At 47.8% G+C, this 17,170-nt stretch overlaps 6 protein-coding genes across 6 annotated transcripts; 3 read left to right on the top strand and 3 right to left on the bottom strand.

The window, feature by feature from the left end:
- Positions 1 to 4,302: 4,302 nt before the first annotated feature.
- LACBIDRAFT_316123 (uncharacterized protein) lies at positions 4,303 to 6,834 on the bottom strand (the record flags this gene model as incomplete). Its single annotated transcript, XM_001878287.1, has 9 exons — positions 4,303 to 4,473; positions 4,526 to 4,552; positions 4,608 to 5,363; positions 5,421 to 5,713; positions 5,763 to 5,949; positions 6,000 to 6,100; positions 6,151 to 6,297; positions 6,353 to 6,626; positions 6,676 to 6,834. The coding sequence occupies 9 exons, from the start codon at positions 6,832 to 6,834 to the stop codon at positions 4,303 to 4,305; spliced, it is 2,115 nt and encodes a 704-aa protein (XP_001878322.1).
- A 621-nt stretch (positions 6,835 to 7,455) lies between these two features.
- Positions 7,456 to 8,476, top strand: LACBIDRAFT_325071 (uncharacterized protein; the record flags this gene model as incomplete). Its single annotated transcript, XM_001878620.1, has 3 exons — positions 7,456 to 7,792; positions 7,869 to 8,279; positions 8,397 to 8,476. 3 exons carry the CDS (start codon positions 7,456 to 7,458, stop codon positions 8,474 to 8,476), a joined length of 828 nt encoding a protein of 275 aa, XP_001878655.1.
- A 1,266-nt stretch (positions 8,477 to 9,742) lies between these two features.
- Positions 9,743 to 10,178, bottom strand: LACBIDRAFT_316119 (uncharacterized protein; the record flags this gene model as incomplete). Its single annotated transcript, XM_001878286.1, has 2 exons — positions 9,743 to 9,949; positions 10,101 to 10,178. 2 exons carry the CDS (start codon positions 10,176 to 10,178, stop codon positions 9,743 to 9,745), a joined length of 285 nt encoding a protein of 94 aa, XP_001878321.1.
- Positions 10,179 to 11,107: 929 nt separating this feature from the next.
- Positions 11,108 to 12,525, top strand: LACBIDRAFT_316118 (uncharacterized protein; the record flags this gene model as incomplete). Its single annotated transcript, XM_001878619.1, has 6 exons — positions 11,108 to 11,279; positions 11,349 to 11,420; positions 11,477 to 11,820; positions 11,875 to 12,309; positions 12,358 to 12,396; positions 12,445 to 12,525. The coding sequence occupies 6 exons, from the start codon at positions 11,108 to 11,110 to the stop codon at positions 12,523 to 12,525; spliced, it is 1,143 nt and encodes a 380-aa protein (XP_001878654.1).
- A 10-nt stretch (positions 12,526 to 12,535) lies between these two features.
- LACBIDRAFT_316117 (uncharacterized protein) lies at positions 12,536 to 14,276 on the bottom strand (the record flags this gene model as incomplete). The annotated part of the gene is made up of 8 exons (XM_001878285.1): positions 12,536 to 12,718; positions 12,769 to 12,963; positions 13,017 to 13,160; positions 13,212 to 13,415; positions 13,471 to 13,627; positions 13,673 to 13,909; positions 13,960 to 14,006; positions 14,058 to 14,276. The coding sequence occupies 8 exons, from the start codon at positions 14,274 to 14,276 to the stop codon at positions 12,536 to 12,538; spliced, it is 1,386 nt and encodes a 461-aa protein (XP_001878320.1).
- A 144-nt stretch (positions 14,277 to 14,420) lies between these two features.
- Positions 14,421 to 17,146, top strand: LACBIDRAFT_247655 (uncharacterized protein; the record flags this gene model as incomplete). Its single annotated transcript, XM_001878618.1, has 20 exons — positions 14,421 to 14,468; positions 14,520 to 14,593; positions 14,651 to 14,676; positions 14,730 to 14,771; positions 14,827 to 14,852; positions 14,909 to 15,078; positions 15,130 to 15,182; positions 15,227 to 15,243; positions 15,293 to 15,310; positions 15,361 to 15,384; positions 15,437 to 15,603; positions 15,649 to 15,827; positions 15,883 to 15,982; positions 16,034 to 16,224; positions 16,273 to 16,403; positions 16,454 to 16,533; positions 16,579 to 16,679; positions 16,725 to 16,905; positions 16,957 to 16,978; positions 17,027 to 17,146. 20 exons carry the CDS (start codon positions 14,421 to 14,423, stop codon positions 17,144 to 17,146), a joined length of 1,770 nt encoding a protein of 589 aa, XP_001878653.1.
- Positions 17,147 to 17,170: the final 24 nt, after the last annotated feature.

Raw genomic sequence — 17,170 nt, 5'->3', positions numbered from 1 at the left:
GCTTTGCTAGCAGTTTCAGACCTTTTGAAGGAGAAAGTGCCGAAAAACGATGATGTGCGGTTTCCGTTGAAGCAGGGGTGGATATCGAGGTAACTGAACTTGTTGAAGATTTTCGTAGTCCGATAAAGGAGACAGAGTCACGGTTGCCTTTGCGATGGAGTAGGCTCGTAGATGAGGTCATTGCTGTGGACGATTGGCGAGGGGGTCGTGACGTCAACGTGGATGGGGATCCACGAATTGACGACTGCCTTGTAGGTCCTGCCATGACTTTGGGTGTAGTCCCATCCTCACCTTCCATGACACCAAATTCGTTGGTAGAGAAAGACGTGGGTGAAGAATTTGCTGATGGCCCAAATCCGGTGGTGTGGGTACTCGCTCGGCGGTTTGTTAAAGCTGATGCAGAGTGCTTCAACGGCGGAGAAGAGGCGGCTGATGTTCGGCTTGAGATCCGAGGAATCTTTGTTGGAGTTTCTTTTGGAAGGCCGATGACGCTGTTCGTCAAGGACGAAGGAGGATCTCTCCCGTCTTTCAAAGTCTGCGAACTATTAGTGCCATTTGTTCCCACAGAAGGAGAGCCCGCGATGGTAGGTAATTGATTACGGCTACGAAGGGAAGAGTCAGACTGCTTTTGCATTGAGCTAACGGTCTGAGATGTCAGTCGTGACGAAGATGAAGATGTTCTGTTGCTTGGGATTGAAGTTGAAGACACAGTCGAAGATTTGAGTTTTGCCACTCGTTGGGCGGTTACAGGCTCAATCGCGGATATTTGCATTGGGGGAAGATTCACAGGAGATTTTGGTTTCCTAGGATCAGTGGAAGAGAGAGTCTGGGTGAAAGTCTAAGTGGGTGTCATGGCGTAAAAAAACGAGAAACACGCACCTTGCCCCGTTTCCTGCTGATGAGTACAGAAATGCGGCTCTCACTTCGATCTTTGTCCTCTTTCTTCTGTTTCTCTTTTTCGAGCTTCGCCCTTTCTTTTTCGGCATCTCGCGCAGCGTCTTTTAGTCTTGATTGTTCTTTGGCTGCATCCTTGGCGTCCGCATGAAGGCTTCTCCTTGAATTTGACTTTAGCAAAGAAGGAAAACCGAGACTTAAGACGGACGATTTCTTCTGAGTCGCACCAGGTGCGCAAGTTGAGAGTGAGTTATCATAAGCAGAAAAATTGCTTGCCTTTGAGCGGGGTTGTGAATTAGGAAATGAAGCAGATTGTGAAGTAGGCGAGGAGGAACTCGCCGCTCCACCAGCGACAGGCGGAGGCAACTGCATCGACTGAGAGGACGATCGACGGAAGAAAGGGATGGAAGAAGGCGTAAGACGCTTTGACTGTCCACGTTGAGCAGAAGAAGTGGGACTCAACGGCCCGGGTTGAGGTGCAGACAACGCTGAAGTCGTATTATTGGTACTGGCACTTGAGCTCGTTCCGGGACGACTAGCACCGCGGTCGGGAGTCCTCGCTTGCGAGGTTGAAACTACTGGACTGTGAATGGATCCAATGGACGAGAGGGACGCCAGAGACCCTGCTGATGTCATTGCTTCTGGTTGTTTCGGAGACCAGGGCAGCTTTGAGATTGATGACGAACTGGTTTGCTCTTTGGACGTGGACTTCCGCAGCTGTTGACCAAACGTGACAGATCGTGGACTGAGGGGAAAGCTAGACTTCTGACTTGACGAAGAAGGAGAGTTTGATAGTCTGAGATTTAGCGCGCTTGAGAAACTCCACTTTTTCGAAGGCGTCTTCAAAACAGGGGAAGGGGGATCGGGCTGAGGGTTGGGCGCAAAAGAATAATGCTGGCTCTGCTGACGTTCTGCAGAAGAAGAAGACGAGGGCCATATTTCCGGAGTGCCATGATAGGACGGAACTTCGAGAGACATGTTGCGATTTGGGACATCATCCTGGCTACTTTGCTGTTCTCGCCCGTCTGCAATTATTGAAGGAAAAGACAAGCTAGCGGATGTTGTTGGAGGGGAACGATACGATGACAGGTCCTTTGGTAAAGGGGGAACGGGAGGAACGAGCACATCTTCGGTTGCTTCACCATTCGCTGCAAGATGCGCTACACGGTCCTTTAATGAAGTTGCGTCTGTCGAATGAATGCTCGAGATATCGCTGCTGGCGCTATTTCGTCGTCCTTTGCTTGATGAATGACGACCTGAGGTGATTGAAACCGAGGTCAGACTTGTGCCAGCTGATATAGAGGCCGAGTCACGAGAGCTCGTGGTGGGGGTACTCCCGTATGTCGTAGACGAGGTGGAACCGCGCTTGGGAGTAAAACTTGACCTTGCACTGGTCAGAGTCGTCTTCTTGGGTGTCTTGTCTTGAGATGACAACTGTTCGTCGCCACTGATCGCTGCTGCCGACACCTCCGCATCGATATGACCTTCGTTTGTAAGAGTTACAGTATGCCGAGGTTGAGAGAGTTCCTTGTCCTTTCCAGTGTGGGTATCTCGTACGTAACTACTTCCCCTCTTATTCTTTCCAGAATCGGAAGAGTTGACTCCTTCCCACTGTGTTCCAGATTTGCCTGCCGGTGTACCAGGACGACTGGAACTGGAGGGTCGACCAAAACTGCCAACACTTGCGCGAGCGCGAGCACCCTTGCCACTCAGCCCGTCGAGCTTCCTTAGAGCCTCTGCCGTAGCTTCATCATCAAGTCCAGACCAGCCTTCCTGAGTACCCCGAAGTAAAGAATGGGCTACGTTGGGAGAGGAGTGGAGATTGTCCTTTGATGATGAATTGGACGGGGCAAGAGTATTGGTGGTGCTGGATGTATGCCGCAGAAATTGCTGAATGGAAGAAGAAGACGGGGAAGGGGGGAGGTGGGAAAAATCCGTGTTGTGAACGCGGCGAGAGTGAGGATTCTCGGCATGATTTGAAGAGGTTGAACTGGCAGAGGTCTGCCTTGCATGCCTGTCAGACTTTCCACTAGACAGCGGAGCATTGACGGAGGAGTTAATCGTAAGACCGCTGCTTTCTCGCCGTCGGTCCCTTCCTTTCGTATCACGAGAAGAAGAGCTGGATGAGATGCTGACGTTGAGACTGCGATGCCTGCGCGAAGCCAATTTTTCATCCTTGGACTTTTCCTTGCCAGCAGGCATTGTTCCGATACGTTTTGAGACCAAAGCACCAGTTTGGTCCATCTCAAATTCATCAGAAGTCCGCTTCTTGGCTCTCCTCGAGGACTGTGAAAATGCGCTTGGGGGTGATGCTAATTCATTGGTATCCAGAAGTTGCGGCAATTCTAAAACCTGGCTGGGCTTTGCAGCTCCATCTTCAAGCACAAAAGCTGATCCTCGATCTGGAAGGGTAAGGTTAACATTTCGCGGATATAATATCTCTTCACCACCGCTCTCGTCTGCTATCGATGGTTTGGTACGAAGTGGTCGAGGTGGTGGATTTAGTGGTTGAGGCTTACAGAATGATGATGTGTCAGATAGACAACGATGAAAACGAGAGAAAGGGTTTACCTCCTCCTCTTTCTCTGACAATTCACCATCGACAGCCTCGATTGTCCAGGGACTATCTGGACCATCATCCTCAACATCTTCAGGAACGACGACATCATATCCGTCGATATCAGTTGCTTCGTGAGCGGGATGAACGCCACTGCTTCTCTCTGATGCGGCCCAACGAGGGGTTGCGAGTTCGCCAACACCAACAAGACCCCTTCGGTCAATCGCGGCTGGGTTTCGAGCTGGGGTGATGGGGTCACTGATAGGCAGGTACTCTGGAGTGGTGCTCAGAAAATTTGTCGAAGGTGGAAGGGGAAGAACTGGTGAATCGGAGGGCGACTGTATGCCAAAATAGTACGGGTCGAGAGACGAGGTCGCAGAGCCTGAACGAGAGACAGGCACATCTTGATCAGCGGTACCATCCTCTGCCTCAGTAAGGGAGATGTTGACGCTTAGCTGTTGGAAGAAAATGGATGAGTTGTTATAAGGGCGATATGAATGTACAAAGCGGTACTTGGTCGTTCAGGTTGTCATTAAGCTTTACGGAATGTTCGCGGTTGTAACGAATCTCTCCATCCGAGACCGCCTTTCTGTCCTCGTCTGGAATATCCAAGGCTGGAGGTCGGTCTCTCTTCTTGTGAGGCGACGGTGGTGCGGACATGAGGGAAGGAAAATACGTGGCGTGGCAAGATGGAGGAAGAGAAGAAAGGAATGAGATGGTATTGATAGAACTGAATGAGTACCAGTAGCTGGCTGCCAAGAGCAGGCAGGCTCTCGTAAAAGATGAAGAGCAGACTACTTAAGTATTACAAGTTATTATACCCACATGTCGTTGGCATTGACCGTGTGAATTTATACATATCGGAATAGGTCATCCGGCACAACACATGTCTGAATATCTAAATACCCCACATTCTCCTCCAAAGACCTACCATTCGTCCTCGCCTTTTCTTCCATTAATCGCCCATGTCGTTCCTTGTCTCTCGCACTTTGTTCAGCCCGACGTCGCATCATCGCTTCGTGCTAGGAAAGAAAATGTTAACCATCATCGTCGAAATAAAGCCATCTCACTTACTTTTCCATCTTCCAACTGAATTGGAACCTGTAAAATTGACTGTCAATTTCTCACTTGGCTTTGTACAAAGTGGAAATAAAACCTGATCTCGCCGTTCATTCAGCTCTCTTCGAGCAGACGGTGCGGGTTGTCCTTCTCGTCGAAGGGCCTGTTTCGCTTTTCGACGCGCCTTTAGCTTAGCTCGCCGGAGCGCAGCCAACTCCTCAGTCGGATCCAAAGTTTCAGCCGTCTGGCCGACGGGCTCAGAAGACTTGCCGTGATCTTGTTGATTTGCATCTACCCTACTCCGCATTTCATCCTCTTTTTGGCCACGGTTTTGTGTCATTTTCTGCCCTCCGTCCCTCTTGAGAGATGTGCCCTTCTCAGTCTGTCGATGAAGGTCGAGAGAAGCCTGCTCTTGACTTTTCCGTCTTGCCTCTTGCTCTGCCTTGAGTTGTGCCTCCCTTTGCGCCTTCAACTCCTTTTCCTTTTCCTTCCTCAACTTTTCCTGCTCTTCAGCTTTCAACCGCAATTCAGCTTGCTTTTGTTGCTCCACCCGCTCCTTTCGACGGGCCTCTTCCTGAAGTCGATGGAATTCTGCGACCTGCGCCTGACGGCGCGCCTCTTCCTGAAGTCGACGTCTTTCTGTCCGCTCCTGTTCTTCTGCAGCATGCTTCTCTGCCCGCTCTTGTTTTTTACGCTGTTTTTCCGCGATACGCATCTGCTCCTCTGCGATTCGAGCCGACTTTTGTTGCTGCTCCTTCAATGCCAGTTCTTGCTTCCGCTTTGTCCTTTTAGACAACGAAGAATTACCATCGCCAGAAATTTCCGATCGTTCTTCAGGTGGCACAAAGCCTTTCTATGCAAGGGAACAAAACGTGTAAATATGAAGACCGCCTGTTTGCCGTCGACTGACTTTGGTTTTCAAGATATTCCTGATTTCATCAGACATTTCTTCGCGCTCCCAACAGCGCTGGACATCATGTGTCGTCGCATCCTTGACAAGCAACTCTACCATGGATGGTATTCCGCTTGCAATTGCAAGCTGCAGCGGAGTACGGCCAGCAGCGGAAACCTTGGACGGATGATAGCCATCTGACGACCTTCCTCGCCGATTGAGGAGGAAGCGAACAACAGGTGTATTTCCGGCCTGGATGGAGGCGTGGAAAGGAGTCAATCGAGACTTGTTGAGAGCAACGGGGTTTGCGCCTGTCCAGTGGATGAGATGAAAATTCATAGAGGCGGAGAGGGGGAGGACCTTGTTCAAGCAAAAATGAGACCAATGATTCGTCACAGTAGCTTGCGGCGACATGAAGCAAAGTTTCGTATGGAGTGTTCTCATCCTGTTTCCTTGATTGCTTGGGCTTTTTTCGGGGACTATTCACATCCAAGCTAAAGTCCAGAACAGAGCGATGGACCGCTGCTGAGTTTCCATCACGAGCAGACTGATAAAGTAAGAGATCAAGCGTAGATGAAAAGTGGGCAATGTAAACACCTGAAACGAGTTTTCCAGAGCTGAGACTCGGCGATCCTCGGCGGCGGACTTTTCACGAGCACATCTCTCAGCTTCGCGTTGTTCCGCTTCAATTTCGAGTTCTGTACGATATCTATAAAAGAAGCAATTTTAAGAGGATAATACTACTGACCAAGTTCGCGCTTTCGCCTTTCATACTCCTCGTTCTCCCTCCTTTGCCGAGCCGAATTGGAGGACTGCCTTTCTTGGGATTCCGCAAAGCCACCAGAGAAAGTCGACAAACCTGCTCCTGCTGCGCCTGATCGCTGATAGCGATAACCTGGCGAAGAAAAAGGTTTTTCTAGGTTGTTACAAAATTACTTAAAAACACTAACGGCGACCCTTTGTACTTGAATAGCGGTTGAAGAGCATCTCTGCAAACATGAATCTGCGGATAACATCGACATGAAAGGGGAAAGGAATCCTTGGTAAAGTAACGAACCTATAAAAGGCCTCTAGCTCCTCTTCATCCAAAGGAATGTCATCCTCTGCAGTAAAGTGATGAGCACCAAAGTGATTATGTGCGCTTGACTGAGCGGCAGGATCTGGAACATGACTGCGAGCTGGGTTGTCGTAATGACGCAGGCAAATATCCCATGCTGCGCCAATCTAATGGAGGATGAATATGTGCTGTAGAGAGGACGAGGTAGAGGCTTGCCTCTTGAAAGCGTTGGGTGGCAGTGCTGTCCTTGTGGTTGCGGTCTGGGTGATGAATAAGAGCAAGACGTTTGTAAGCCTTCGAGGCGGTGGCCTGGTCAACGTCTGGATTGATGTTGAGGGTATTGAAAGCTTGAACCACTTCTGGCCTTAGGACCATGATGGCGACCGTAAGGCAAGGTTTGCAATAAGTCAGAACTTCAAATACATACACATGTGTGACCGACGCGACTGTCACACGAGTAATATTGGAACATCATGTTGTATCTTTCTACGTAAAATTCAGCGTAAACTCTGCATAAATTACAGTTTCCTGTTGGCTTAAGCCGCCTTGCAGCTTGTTCGCCGTCGTTTGTGTCGGTACAGATCGCCAATTTAGCCACCTGTTATGTAAGGATATCTCAGAGGTTTCAGCTCCGCCCAACTGATTTTGTTGCCAGCGAAAGTGTGCAGTGGCACACATACGTTGACATCGTGCACACCTTGACCAGCTCCTGACGGTCGTCGTGGTGTGTGTCTTCCCGCGGTCATGCACGTCGTGTTGTTACTCATGCACTATGTCCCGATGCTGCTGTGCTGCTTCTCTCCGCTTCTCGTTCAGCATTCTACCGTCATCCCTCGTCTAACTTGGGGTCACACTCCGGCACATTCCCATTTTCAAGCGTTTTTGAGTGATTTCTATTTCTTTGTTCAAGTTGATCCTCCCTGAACTGAGCCTCGCGGTTATGTCAGCTATTTTTTCCTCGAAGTACTGTTTGCGTTCCCTGTCACCTCGTCTCTCATGGCTTCTGCCGATGGGAAGAACGTTGATTCCGATGATCCCCTCGAACCATCCTCGCCTCCACCTCATATGCATTCTGTCGCTTTCTCCGGAATGCCTATGCATATGTACCCTTTCCCACCCAGTCTTCTGCCGTCCTCTCAGGGTCTTCGCTCTAAACGCCGCCAAGTCAAGAATGCGTGCACAAACTGCCAGAAGGCATGCAAGAAGTGCGACGACGCTCGGCCTTGCCTTCGCTGCGTAAAATATGGCGTATCTGAAGAATGCGTTGATTCGCAGAGGAAAGAAAGGAAGAAAGGGATTAAGAGGGGTCCCTACAAGAAGCGCGATGGAAAAGGTGTGCCTCGTTTCTCCCAGCTATCATATCATATGATAGCCATGGACTATTCCTAATTTCTTTTGAGATCATGTAGGCAACAGCATTGACCAAGCTGACATCCCCCAACAGGGTATGCCTGTCTCAAACATGGTCCCAACCCCAGGTGGTTCAGCTATCATGGCTCCATATCTGCCTATTGGATATCCACCTGCCTTTTATGGTCAGTATCATCCAACTCAGAAGCATGGGGATGGGCAAGCCATGTATTCCAGCCCTCAATACTTTCTGGCTCCTGTACCCCATGTCCAACATCAGGCACCTGGTCTTCAAGATGGGGATAATCATGGATATCAAACACAGGGGTTCTATCAGGCTACAGTCTTTGCTCCAGTGGCCTACCCCCACTATGTCATGCCCAGATCTGATGGGCAAGTACATGTTCAGAATCAGTATGCTGTCTTTGGTGCTCCAGTATTCTCCAAGACATCTCTAATCAGTGGATCAGGTGAGATGGTGCATGAGAGGGCTGCTGTGGATGAGAATCACAGCCTTGATGGTGCTACTGACAATTCAGGCTGACCACCTGATGATAACTTTGGACTATCTCTTTCTTATGCTTCAGACTTTGACTACTATTGTCACTATCTTTGTATGCCTAATCTTGCTTATACATGCCTTTTGACTCAGAGTACAGCTCTTTAAGGATGAGAAGGAGGTATTTTTTATGCTATCAACATGACTATTTTAGGGATCAATCTAACCAGAAACCCCCTTTCCGCGTGGAACCCTGGGTTTCTTCTGCATTTGGTAGAAATCCCCCTTCCATCAGTTGATGGGTTATTTTGAGGAACCCATGTTGGAGTTGAATTCCTAGATGCCGACGCGTGTCGCACTCAAATTTAAATTGATCTTGGCTCCCCTGGTCATGATGAGAAGAGAGCGTGACGAGTTGAGCTCCATCACGCACATCCCTTGTCGTACACGTATCGTTGCGCGATGCAACATGCCTGCTCAACAAGTGGTTACCACGGTAAATAATATTGGTCCATGGCCATTAGTGCTTGGAAGTTAGGTTAATTAACTGGAAAATAACCGAGACCAGACCAGACCTAACCGCAAAAAAACCGGACCGCGGTTAGTGGTTAGTCAATTCTGGAAATGAAATAACCGGTTATTTTGCGGTTAACTAACCGTTAAAAAACCGGTTATGACTGGTTACAACCGACCCTATTATACCCCTTCAAAACACATCTAAAAGCATGAGAAACGCTAAAAGTCTGACAGAGTTATGGTCAAATCTCTAAATTATTTCGATTTTCTATTTTTTCGGTCCTAACCGGTTAGTAACTGCAACTAACCGGTTTTCATTGGTTATCTTTGGTCCAGTTAGGTTATTTTGGGTCTGGGAACGAACCCTAACCAGTCTCGGTCTCGGTTAGAGCCCCTGGGCACCCAATAGTAACCTAACCTAACCGGACTTTCAAACACTAATGGCCATGTCTACACGAAGCTACAAGATGAGGGTTTGGATGGGTAGCTATACTTACATAGATGTAGGAGAGCGGGAGTGGTTTAGGGATGCCACTGCTCCCTTCCATAGTCCTTTGCTACTTGAAAGGTTGATGACCCCCGCCGCCAACTTGAACTTATCCATGACTCTTGTGTTGCGCATGTGGTGGACTTCAAATATTCTGAGCTCTGCCTTTTCTGGAAACAAGGTTTCTATGCAAGCACTTTGGAAACCCTGGGTTGTTCAGGGGAAACCAGGGTTTCTGGATAGTTTAATCCCTATTTTAGGCTGTATTCATTGTAGACAAACCAGAAGAAACATCCTTCATTGACAGTCAAGAAAGTGCATCTTTATGCCAGCCAGCTTGCATCAATTTCCATAGATTATCATGAACATGTTAGAGGCCTTTTGGGCTTTGATATCAGACACCTTGATGGTCCTCAGAGCTTTCAAACACCCTAATAAAAGTGGGCAAGAATAAAAGTGGGCATGCCAACCTTTTCTTCCCCCAGCCATGTTCCCAACCAAATATCACTGTATGTTCCACCAGCTACAGCAAGTTCCCTCTCCTTTGTGACTTCCCCATTAAGCACTTTCACAGTGGGAGGGATTCCCGTTGCACGGTGAAGATTTATCAGCCTCGTTGGTACTGGAGATAGTGTTGACTATCTTGTTTTTGAGGCAGAGGTAGAGACGATGAGAACCTCTCAGTCGGAATGATCATATTTGCAGGGGGATGAGAACTTTCACGAAGACTACGCAGTTCCCACAGAAAGTGTGTCAGCTCCATCGGGCTGGTGATATGAAGGGACTAACCATTTGACCAGCCTCCATGATCCTCTCAGCCACCGGCTCTCCTGAACTTTGCATGTCAACTGTGTTTTGTGTTTCCATTGCGTTGGTCAACACTTGCAAGAGGAGCTTGCATAATTCGGAATGATTGTTCAACGTTATGTCTCGTGCTTCGCATTGTGATTGAGTAGAGTAGAGTAGATGTATTCCGGAGCGATCCCAATGAGGAACAACGGGCTTCCAACACACAACTGTAGCGCCTAAATACAATTGTGCTACGGAGCATACCACAGCATCGCAATCTGCGTGCTATGACGTCTAAGTCACCGATTGAGACTGAGGTAGATAGCTGTACTTACTTCACCTTGAAATATAAATGCCAAAACGGCGCAAATTGGCTTAACATTGGGAGAAATGACCGACTGAGAGAGATGTCACCTGGAACAGATTTAATGCATTATCCAGTTCGACTTCACATTGGTCAAGGCCATTTCCGATTTCAGCATTTTTCACTAAACGCAATTTACAGTGAGAATTCCGGCGAGCGATAGCATCATCAACACTGACGGAAAGTTTGGACAGAATTTAGGCGTGACCATCTTTGAAGACAGGTTTGTACTGTCAAAGACCCTACTCAAATACATCGCTCGCGAGGGGAGCCATGCCAACATATTATAGAACGTATGCGGTGACTTGATCTGTTGAACTTCGAAATCCTGTAGACCAGCTGCCTGATCGTCAAGGACATTCATTACTTGGACGCATTTATCGCGTATTTGCCTTGACTTCTTCTCATGAGTCATGGTCAAGTTTGGAGTATGAGATTTTGTAAAAGGACTCGCCTTATGTGCCCTAACACCATCGCATGCCGCAACAATATCTTTGAGGATGATAGCGGCTGCTCCAACAAATGGTATCCCACACAGCCCCAGCAATCTCCAACGAGCTAAGGGAAATATCGAGTAATGCTCTCATAATGTTGAGAATGAAGGGTCTGCAATGACAGACCACGTGTAAACTTAATCTTGACCATGTCTCCCCGCAAACGTAAACGTTCTCAAGCATTTGAGGAGTACGATGAAAACGAAGACTTTCTCCCTCAGAACCAGGATAGCCAGGAAATAGACAGCGGGGAACGAGACCAGTTGCAATTGGACAAAGAACGCGACATTTGGGACGCGTTTCGGGAAGAGCACTTTGAAGGTACACAACAAAATGGCTCACAACAATTTATCCGCGACTCATAAACTTCTCTTCATTTTGGCTTTCTAGTCGTTGAGCAGCTACCTTTGACTCTTCACAGACAGTTCTCCCTCATGCGCCAGCTTGATGAGCAAGCTCAAGGCAAGACCAAGAATTCGTTTACTTGCCAAAATGCCTCACCCTCCTCCATGTTAAAGGCTACACGTCGCATCTGATTCCAACCTTGATGCGGTACATCAAGACACGGCGTTCCATTGGAGCCAGGCTCCCATCCGACGAGACTGGCCACACTCATCAAAATGGTACAATCAATGGAGAGTCTTCGTCTATCACCCCAGCTAAAGTCGCCGCACCTCTCAGACAAGACATTTTCGACTCCTGTACCTCATCAGAGCCTCCAGCGCCAATGGGCCTACCTCCAGAGCGACGTAAGATACCTCAAACAACGCGTGAAATGTTGTCGCACATCGCATGGTTGTCGGAAGAATTGCTGCGTGGATCTCAAGAGAAGGTTAATCTAGCTCAGGCTGCTCATGATTCGGTATGTCATCTTGCAATGCAAGTATATTCACTGAAGATCACCATATTGTCCCAGATTGACAGACAGCTTCGCTTGATTGAACAAGCTATCGCGGAACAAGAAGCAAATCTGTCTCAGGAGGATGTCGCTGCGGTCAATATCCATTTACCCGACCTGATTATTCCGAAATGGAGTAGAAACACGACAAGTTCGAAGGGGAACGATCAAGACAATGTTGGAGCAATGGAAGGAAGCACTGTAGGCCGCTCTTTGCTGCCTGGGGAATGGAGTGGTCCACTTAACAATTCACAGGACGGAAGAGGGGCAAAAAGAGAGGGCCATTTTACTGGACCTGTACCACGCAAGGCCCTCCAAGAGAATGCTATGCAAGATGCGCCGCCATTGAAAATAACGCTTCCTGCCCCTCATTCTAGAAACCATCTGCCTTCCAATGGTGGTGACTCCACTGAAGAACTCTATTGTTACTGCAACCGTGTCTCGTTTGGAGAGGTAGGTTTCTATATGGCAGGGGGACATCTCGACTCAACTATGTACCAGATGATTGCTTGTGATAACAAGGCTTGTACGCGAGAATGGGTAGGTTCTCTATCATCGTGCATTTGACATTCTCAGACTTCGTCATAGTTCCACCTTGGATGTGTTGGCTTGACTGAGCCGCCTGAGGGGGAGTGGTTTTGCGAGGATTGCAGTGTCACCGAAATATAGAGAAATACATCTATTCCGCGAGAATTCTCATGTTTAATTTGTTAGCGAGGGTCTCCATGTATACATCTAATAAAATATTGAGATCGATATTACCATTATAACGAGCGAAGTCACCTGTCTCATGCCGTAGTTTCCAGTATTCAGCAAGCAGATCGTTCATTTCCGCTTCACTTTTCTTCAGGTGCTCCGCCATCTGGTCGAACAGGTCATCAAAACTATCACGTTTGTTGCTGCAAAACACACCTTCAACTCTACTGCGTCAGCTTCCCCTCGCAGCTCTTCCACCTGTTTGTCGTTATCTCGTCTTTCAACTACCATCTCATCGTATTCACGTTGCAAGCGCTCGATCGTTCTCTGACTGGCCGACTTTTTGTCTTCCGCGTGCTTCTGTGCTCTTTCCAGTTTGTCGTACGCATTTGAAAGCTGCTTCTCCACACGCTGTAGAAAAAATCATCAAGATAACATTCAACAACGAATCAATGGGATTTTACCTCTTGTCTGAGGGTCAGCTCGTTTCTCTCGATCTTCTTGTCATCTAGATGGTCTTTCAGCTCAACTAGTTCCTTTTGGGAGACCTGTAAGGATCGAACTTCTCGTTCGATCGTTTGAAGTTGCTCAACACAAGAATGAACGTCCTGGACGATACGCTGTGATGTTGATGAAAGATGACATAACTTTGTACTTACCTTTTCGATATTCAGCAACGCTGTAATCTTTACTTGGAGATCTCTAGCTTTTACTTCATGCATATGAACTGTTCTCTTGTCTTCAATGGTGGTCGTCGACATCGAAGTTATGGTTCGCTTGATACGTTCAGGGGACTGGACGATACGAGACTGTGTGCGTGTGATATTATCCGAAAGGCTTGCAAGTTCCCCGCTGAGTGCCTCCTAGAAGCATGCACAGAGATTGAGAAATTATACCATGGGGGATGCACCGCCGTACCTTTCGCTTAATGAGAGAGCTTTTCTCCGCCTTCAATTTCTCAACTTCTTGGACAGCTGCTGTTTGAAATTCTTTGGTGGCGAACATTCGAGCCCTGAGAGCATTGTTATCGATCCGAAGTTGCTCACATCGTGGCTCGTCTTCAGCGATCTTTGCTCTGAATCGGGTTAGAAAAGCAAAAAAATTGTGAGAGAGAACGCACCTCATTTCTTCGATCGATTGTTCAACTTCAATTAGCTGCTGGGAGATCTGATCCCTTTCCACAATGAGCGCACTCGAACGGTCCGTTAAGTCTTTCACAAATGAGTTGCAATATTGTTCTGTAAATTTCACAAAGTTGATAAACGCAGAGAGCAGAATCAGTGTACGTTCTCGTTCAGGGCTTGAGATATCTTTGAGATTGAAGTCTTCGACTCTCGCCGCCTTTGCGAACCGCGTTCTGTAATTGGGTAAGTGGCGTGTATCCCGATATTCGGACAAGGTACCTACAAATGATAAAGTATAACATTGTTCAGTAAAGCAGAAGCATAGAGATCCTGTGAGGAGATGGGTGAGGACGCAAGACAAAAAAAAGAAGCGTTAGTTACCTTATCGTCAGCAGAAGACGAACTTAAAGAATTCTGGACTGGATCTCGCAGAAAATCCTGATTGAGGTCTGTTACTTGTTGGAGACAAGCACAGTAGACGTTTTCCACAAAATCGGAGGAGGGACGAACAAGTTGTTCGTGACTCACAAGAAGGCCCCAGCCAGAGAGAGCGTTTATAATGTCAGGAATAGTCATTTGGGGAAATATCCCTTTCGCCATGCCAGTTGCTCAAAGAGTCAAAGTATTGTTGAAGATAGTCGCGTTCTTGTCACCTGATCATGATGAGCACTTCACGTGACGCCATCCCCCTGAACGGTTACCACCTACCTCTAAGTACTTCAGTAGTACTAGTAGTAGTACAGCATGTCCACCCTTGCAGAGCTCGTGCAGGAATGGATTCGGTTGGATAAAGTGAGCTAAAATTCTTTTTACCGTGCATCTCTTCTCTTACGGTCTTACCAGAATCCAGAGACACGAAAAGAGATACAGACTTTGTGGGCTGCAGGCCAAGTCGAGGAATTGGAAAAGAGAATGAGGTCCGCCTTCATATTCTTCCTGTCTACTTCTCGCAATTACTTCTGTTGAATTTTTAGCCCACGCATCGAGTTTGGCACAGCTGGTCAGTCTTGCCCTTCAAAGATACTTAAAATCAAAGTTCCATTCGGACCTTAGGATTGAGAGGGAAGATGGAAGCTGGATGGTCACGAATGAACGGTCGGTTATTTCATGTACATGCCATACATTTTTGGAGTCCTCAAATCTAGGTCAGATTTAATTATATTACAGGCCTCTCAAGTAAGCTCAGGCTGCTTTACTGGCAAGATTACAGTCTTTATCTCATCAACAATGAGGGTCTTTGTGCGTATGTTATGGCGAATGTACCTGATGCTCGTACCCGTGGGCTCGTCATTGGTCATGATCACCGTCACAACTCGGATCGCTGGGCTAGACTCACTGCCGCAGCATTTATTGAAGCAGGAATGAGGGTGCATATGTTCTATGACCTAGTCCCTACCCCATTGTAGATATTCAAGCCATTTTCACCGTTTATATCTTGATATTTTCTCTTCAGGGTACCTTTCAGTGTCAAGAGGTTACGGGCTGCTTGTGGGGTGATGGTTACAGGTACGCCTTGCGATCACGCTTGGCTGGAACTGACCATGTTTCAGCGAGTCATAACCCAAAGGTTCTTTGCAAATCCTTTTTATGAAAATTGCTAATTACTGTCCGGTTAGCAAGACAATGGGTACAAGGTAACAAGTTCCATCTGACGCTATCGCAGATTGACAACGTAATTGAATAGGTCTACTGGGAAAATGCAGTTCAGGTACTTTTTGTTTCCTTCCTATCTGCTTCTGCCCCATCTTACTTCTTATGAGATCATCGCCCCACACGACCAAGGCATCTCGGAGTCAATAAAAGCCAATCTTGAGCCCAAGGTATGGCCAACGACCGATTTACCCTCGGAGCTTTGCGCAGATGTCGGCAACGCCATGCGAGAAGCATATTTCGAGTCGCTTCAGAAAGCAAATTTGACGAGGCAGGAGTCCTATATATGTCATCATTCACTCGCTGACATTGTTTCCCACAGAGAGTTGAATGCCTCCCTGGGCGTGAGGTTTGTAAACACCTCGATGCACGGGGTAAGCGATCCATTTATCAGGCGGGGGTTTGAGGTCTTTGGATTCCCCCCGTATTTTCCTGTTCGAGAACAGCAGCGGCCAGATCCAGAATTCACAACTGTTCGTTTCCCTAATCCAGAAGAGAAAGGTAGGAGGAAGAGGAGGTAGAAGTGTTTTTGATGCGTCTTTGACACTCCGTTCAGGTGCACTGGACCTTGCACTGGCGACCGCGGACAAGGAGGGCGTGAAATACGTGCTCGCTCAAGACCCCGATTCGGATCGGTTCTCTGCGGCAGAAAAAAGGTGAGAGATGAATTGCTTCAAGAGCTTTCCCAACTTATCGTCGTCGCGCAGTCCAACAGGAGAGTGGATCAATTTTACAGGAGACCAACTCGGCATCCTCTTTGCCAGTCAAGCGCTTGACAGATACCGAGGGTCCGGGAAAGCGATCGACAAGCTGGCAATGGTCGCCTCTACTGTAAGTTCCAAGATGATTGAAGCTATGGCGAAGCGCGAGGATTTCAAGTTTGTTGAGTGTTTGACGGGTACGGCGGGGAGTGAGGTGGTTGCGTTGTTAACTGACTGTATTGCAGGTTTCAAATATATAGGCAACACTGCCCTGGACCTCGTGAAGGAAGGATATGAAGTGCCGTTCGGCTATGAGGAAGCCATCGGATTCATGTTTGGCTCTGAAATCAGGGACAAGGATGGAATAGCAGCGACGGTGAGCGGTATAGATGTACCGCTCGATCTGCCTTTTGAAGTTCTTGAAAGCTAGCGTTTGCAGAACTTGTCACCGCCCTTCAGTTTAAAGGACAGACAGCTTACGGATACCTCCAGGAACTGTACAAGACGTGAGCGAGGATGACACACAATTTGCCCGTCTGACAGCGAACTAGATATGGTTACTTCAAGACAAGCAATAGCTATTTTGTTTGCAACAACCCAATCACGATTGATCGAATTTTTCACCGCCTACGAAATTACTCGGTTCGGCTTGGTCTTTCTTTTCTTCTTATTTTGCTAATATCACACAAGATGAAAGATCGGACGTATCCCACTGAGATTGGAGGATTGGAGATCATCAGCGTCGTTGATTTAACCATTGGGTACGATAGCACGAACCCGCCAAATTACACCCCCTTTCTGCCCATCTCTTCTGGACATATGATTCAATTCAGGGCGAAAAGCAGAAACAATGGGACGAGCATTACGTTGACTATACGGTCAGCGATTTACCAAGTATTTTGGCGCTGCGGACGCTAACGCAACGACAGGACGAGCGGCACCGAGCCAAAGGTGAGTGATGTGCGTGGGGAAGACTGCAGAAGGATGACAGATGAACAGATAAAATACTACGCGGAGGGAAGTGGACGGGATGAAGAGGAAGTGAGTGGGTTACTTGGGAGAGTTGTAGAGGAATTGGGTCAAGTGTGGATGGAGGATGAGAAAAACGGACTTAAATAAGAGACGAATGTGACCAATTTATTC

The sequence above is a fragment of the Laccaria bicolor genome, genomic scaffold (genome assembly GCF_000143565.1).
Source record: "Laccaria bicolor S238N-H82 LACBIscaffold_6 genomic scaffold, whole genome shotgun sequence".
NCBI lineage: Eukaryota > Fungi > Basidiomycota > Agaricomycetes > Agaricales > Hydnangiaceae > Laccaria > Laccaria bicolor.
The sequence above is the reverse complement of the archived record's forward strand: the minus strand, read 5'-3'. Positions and strand labels throughout refer to the sequence as shown.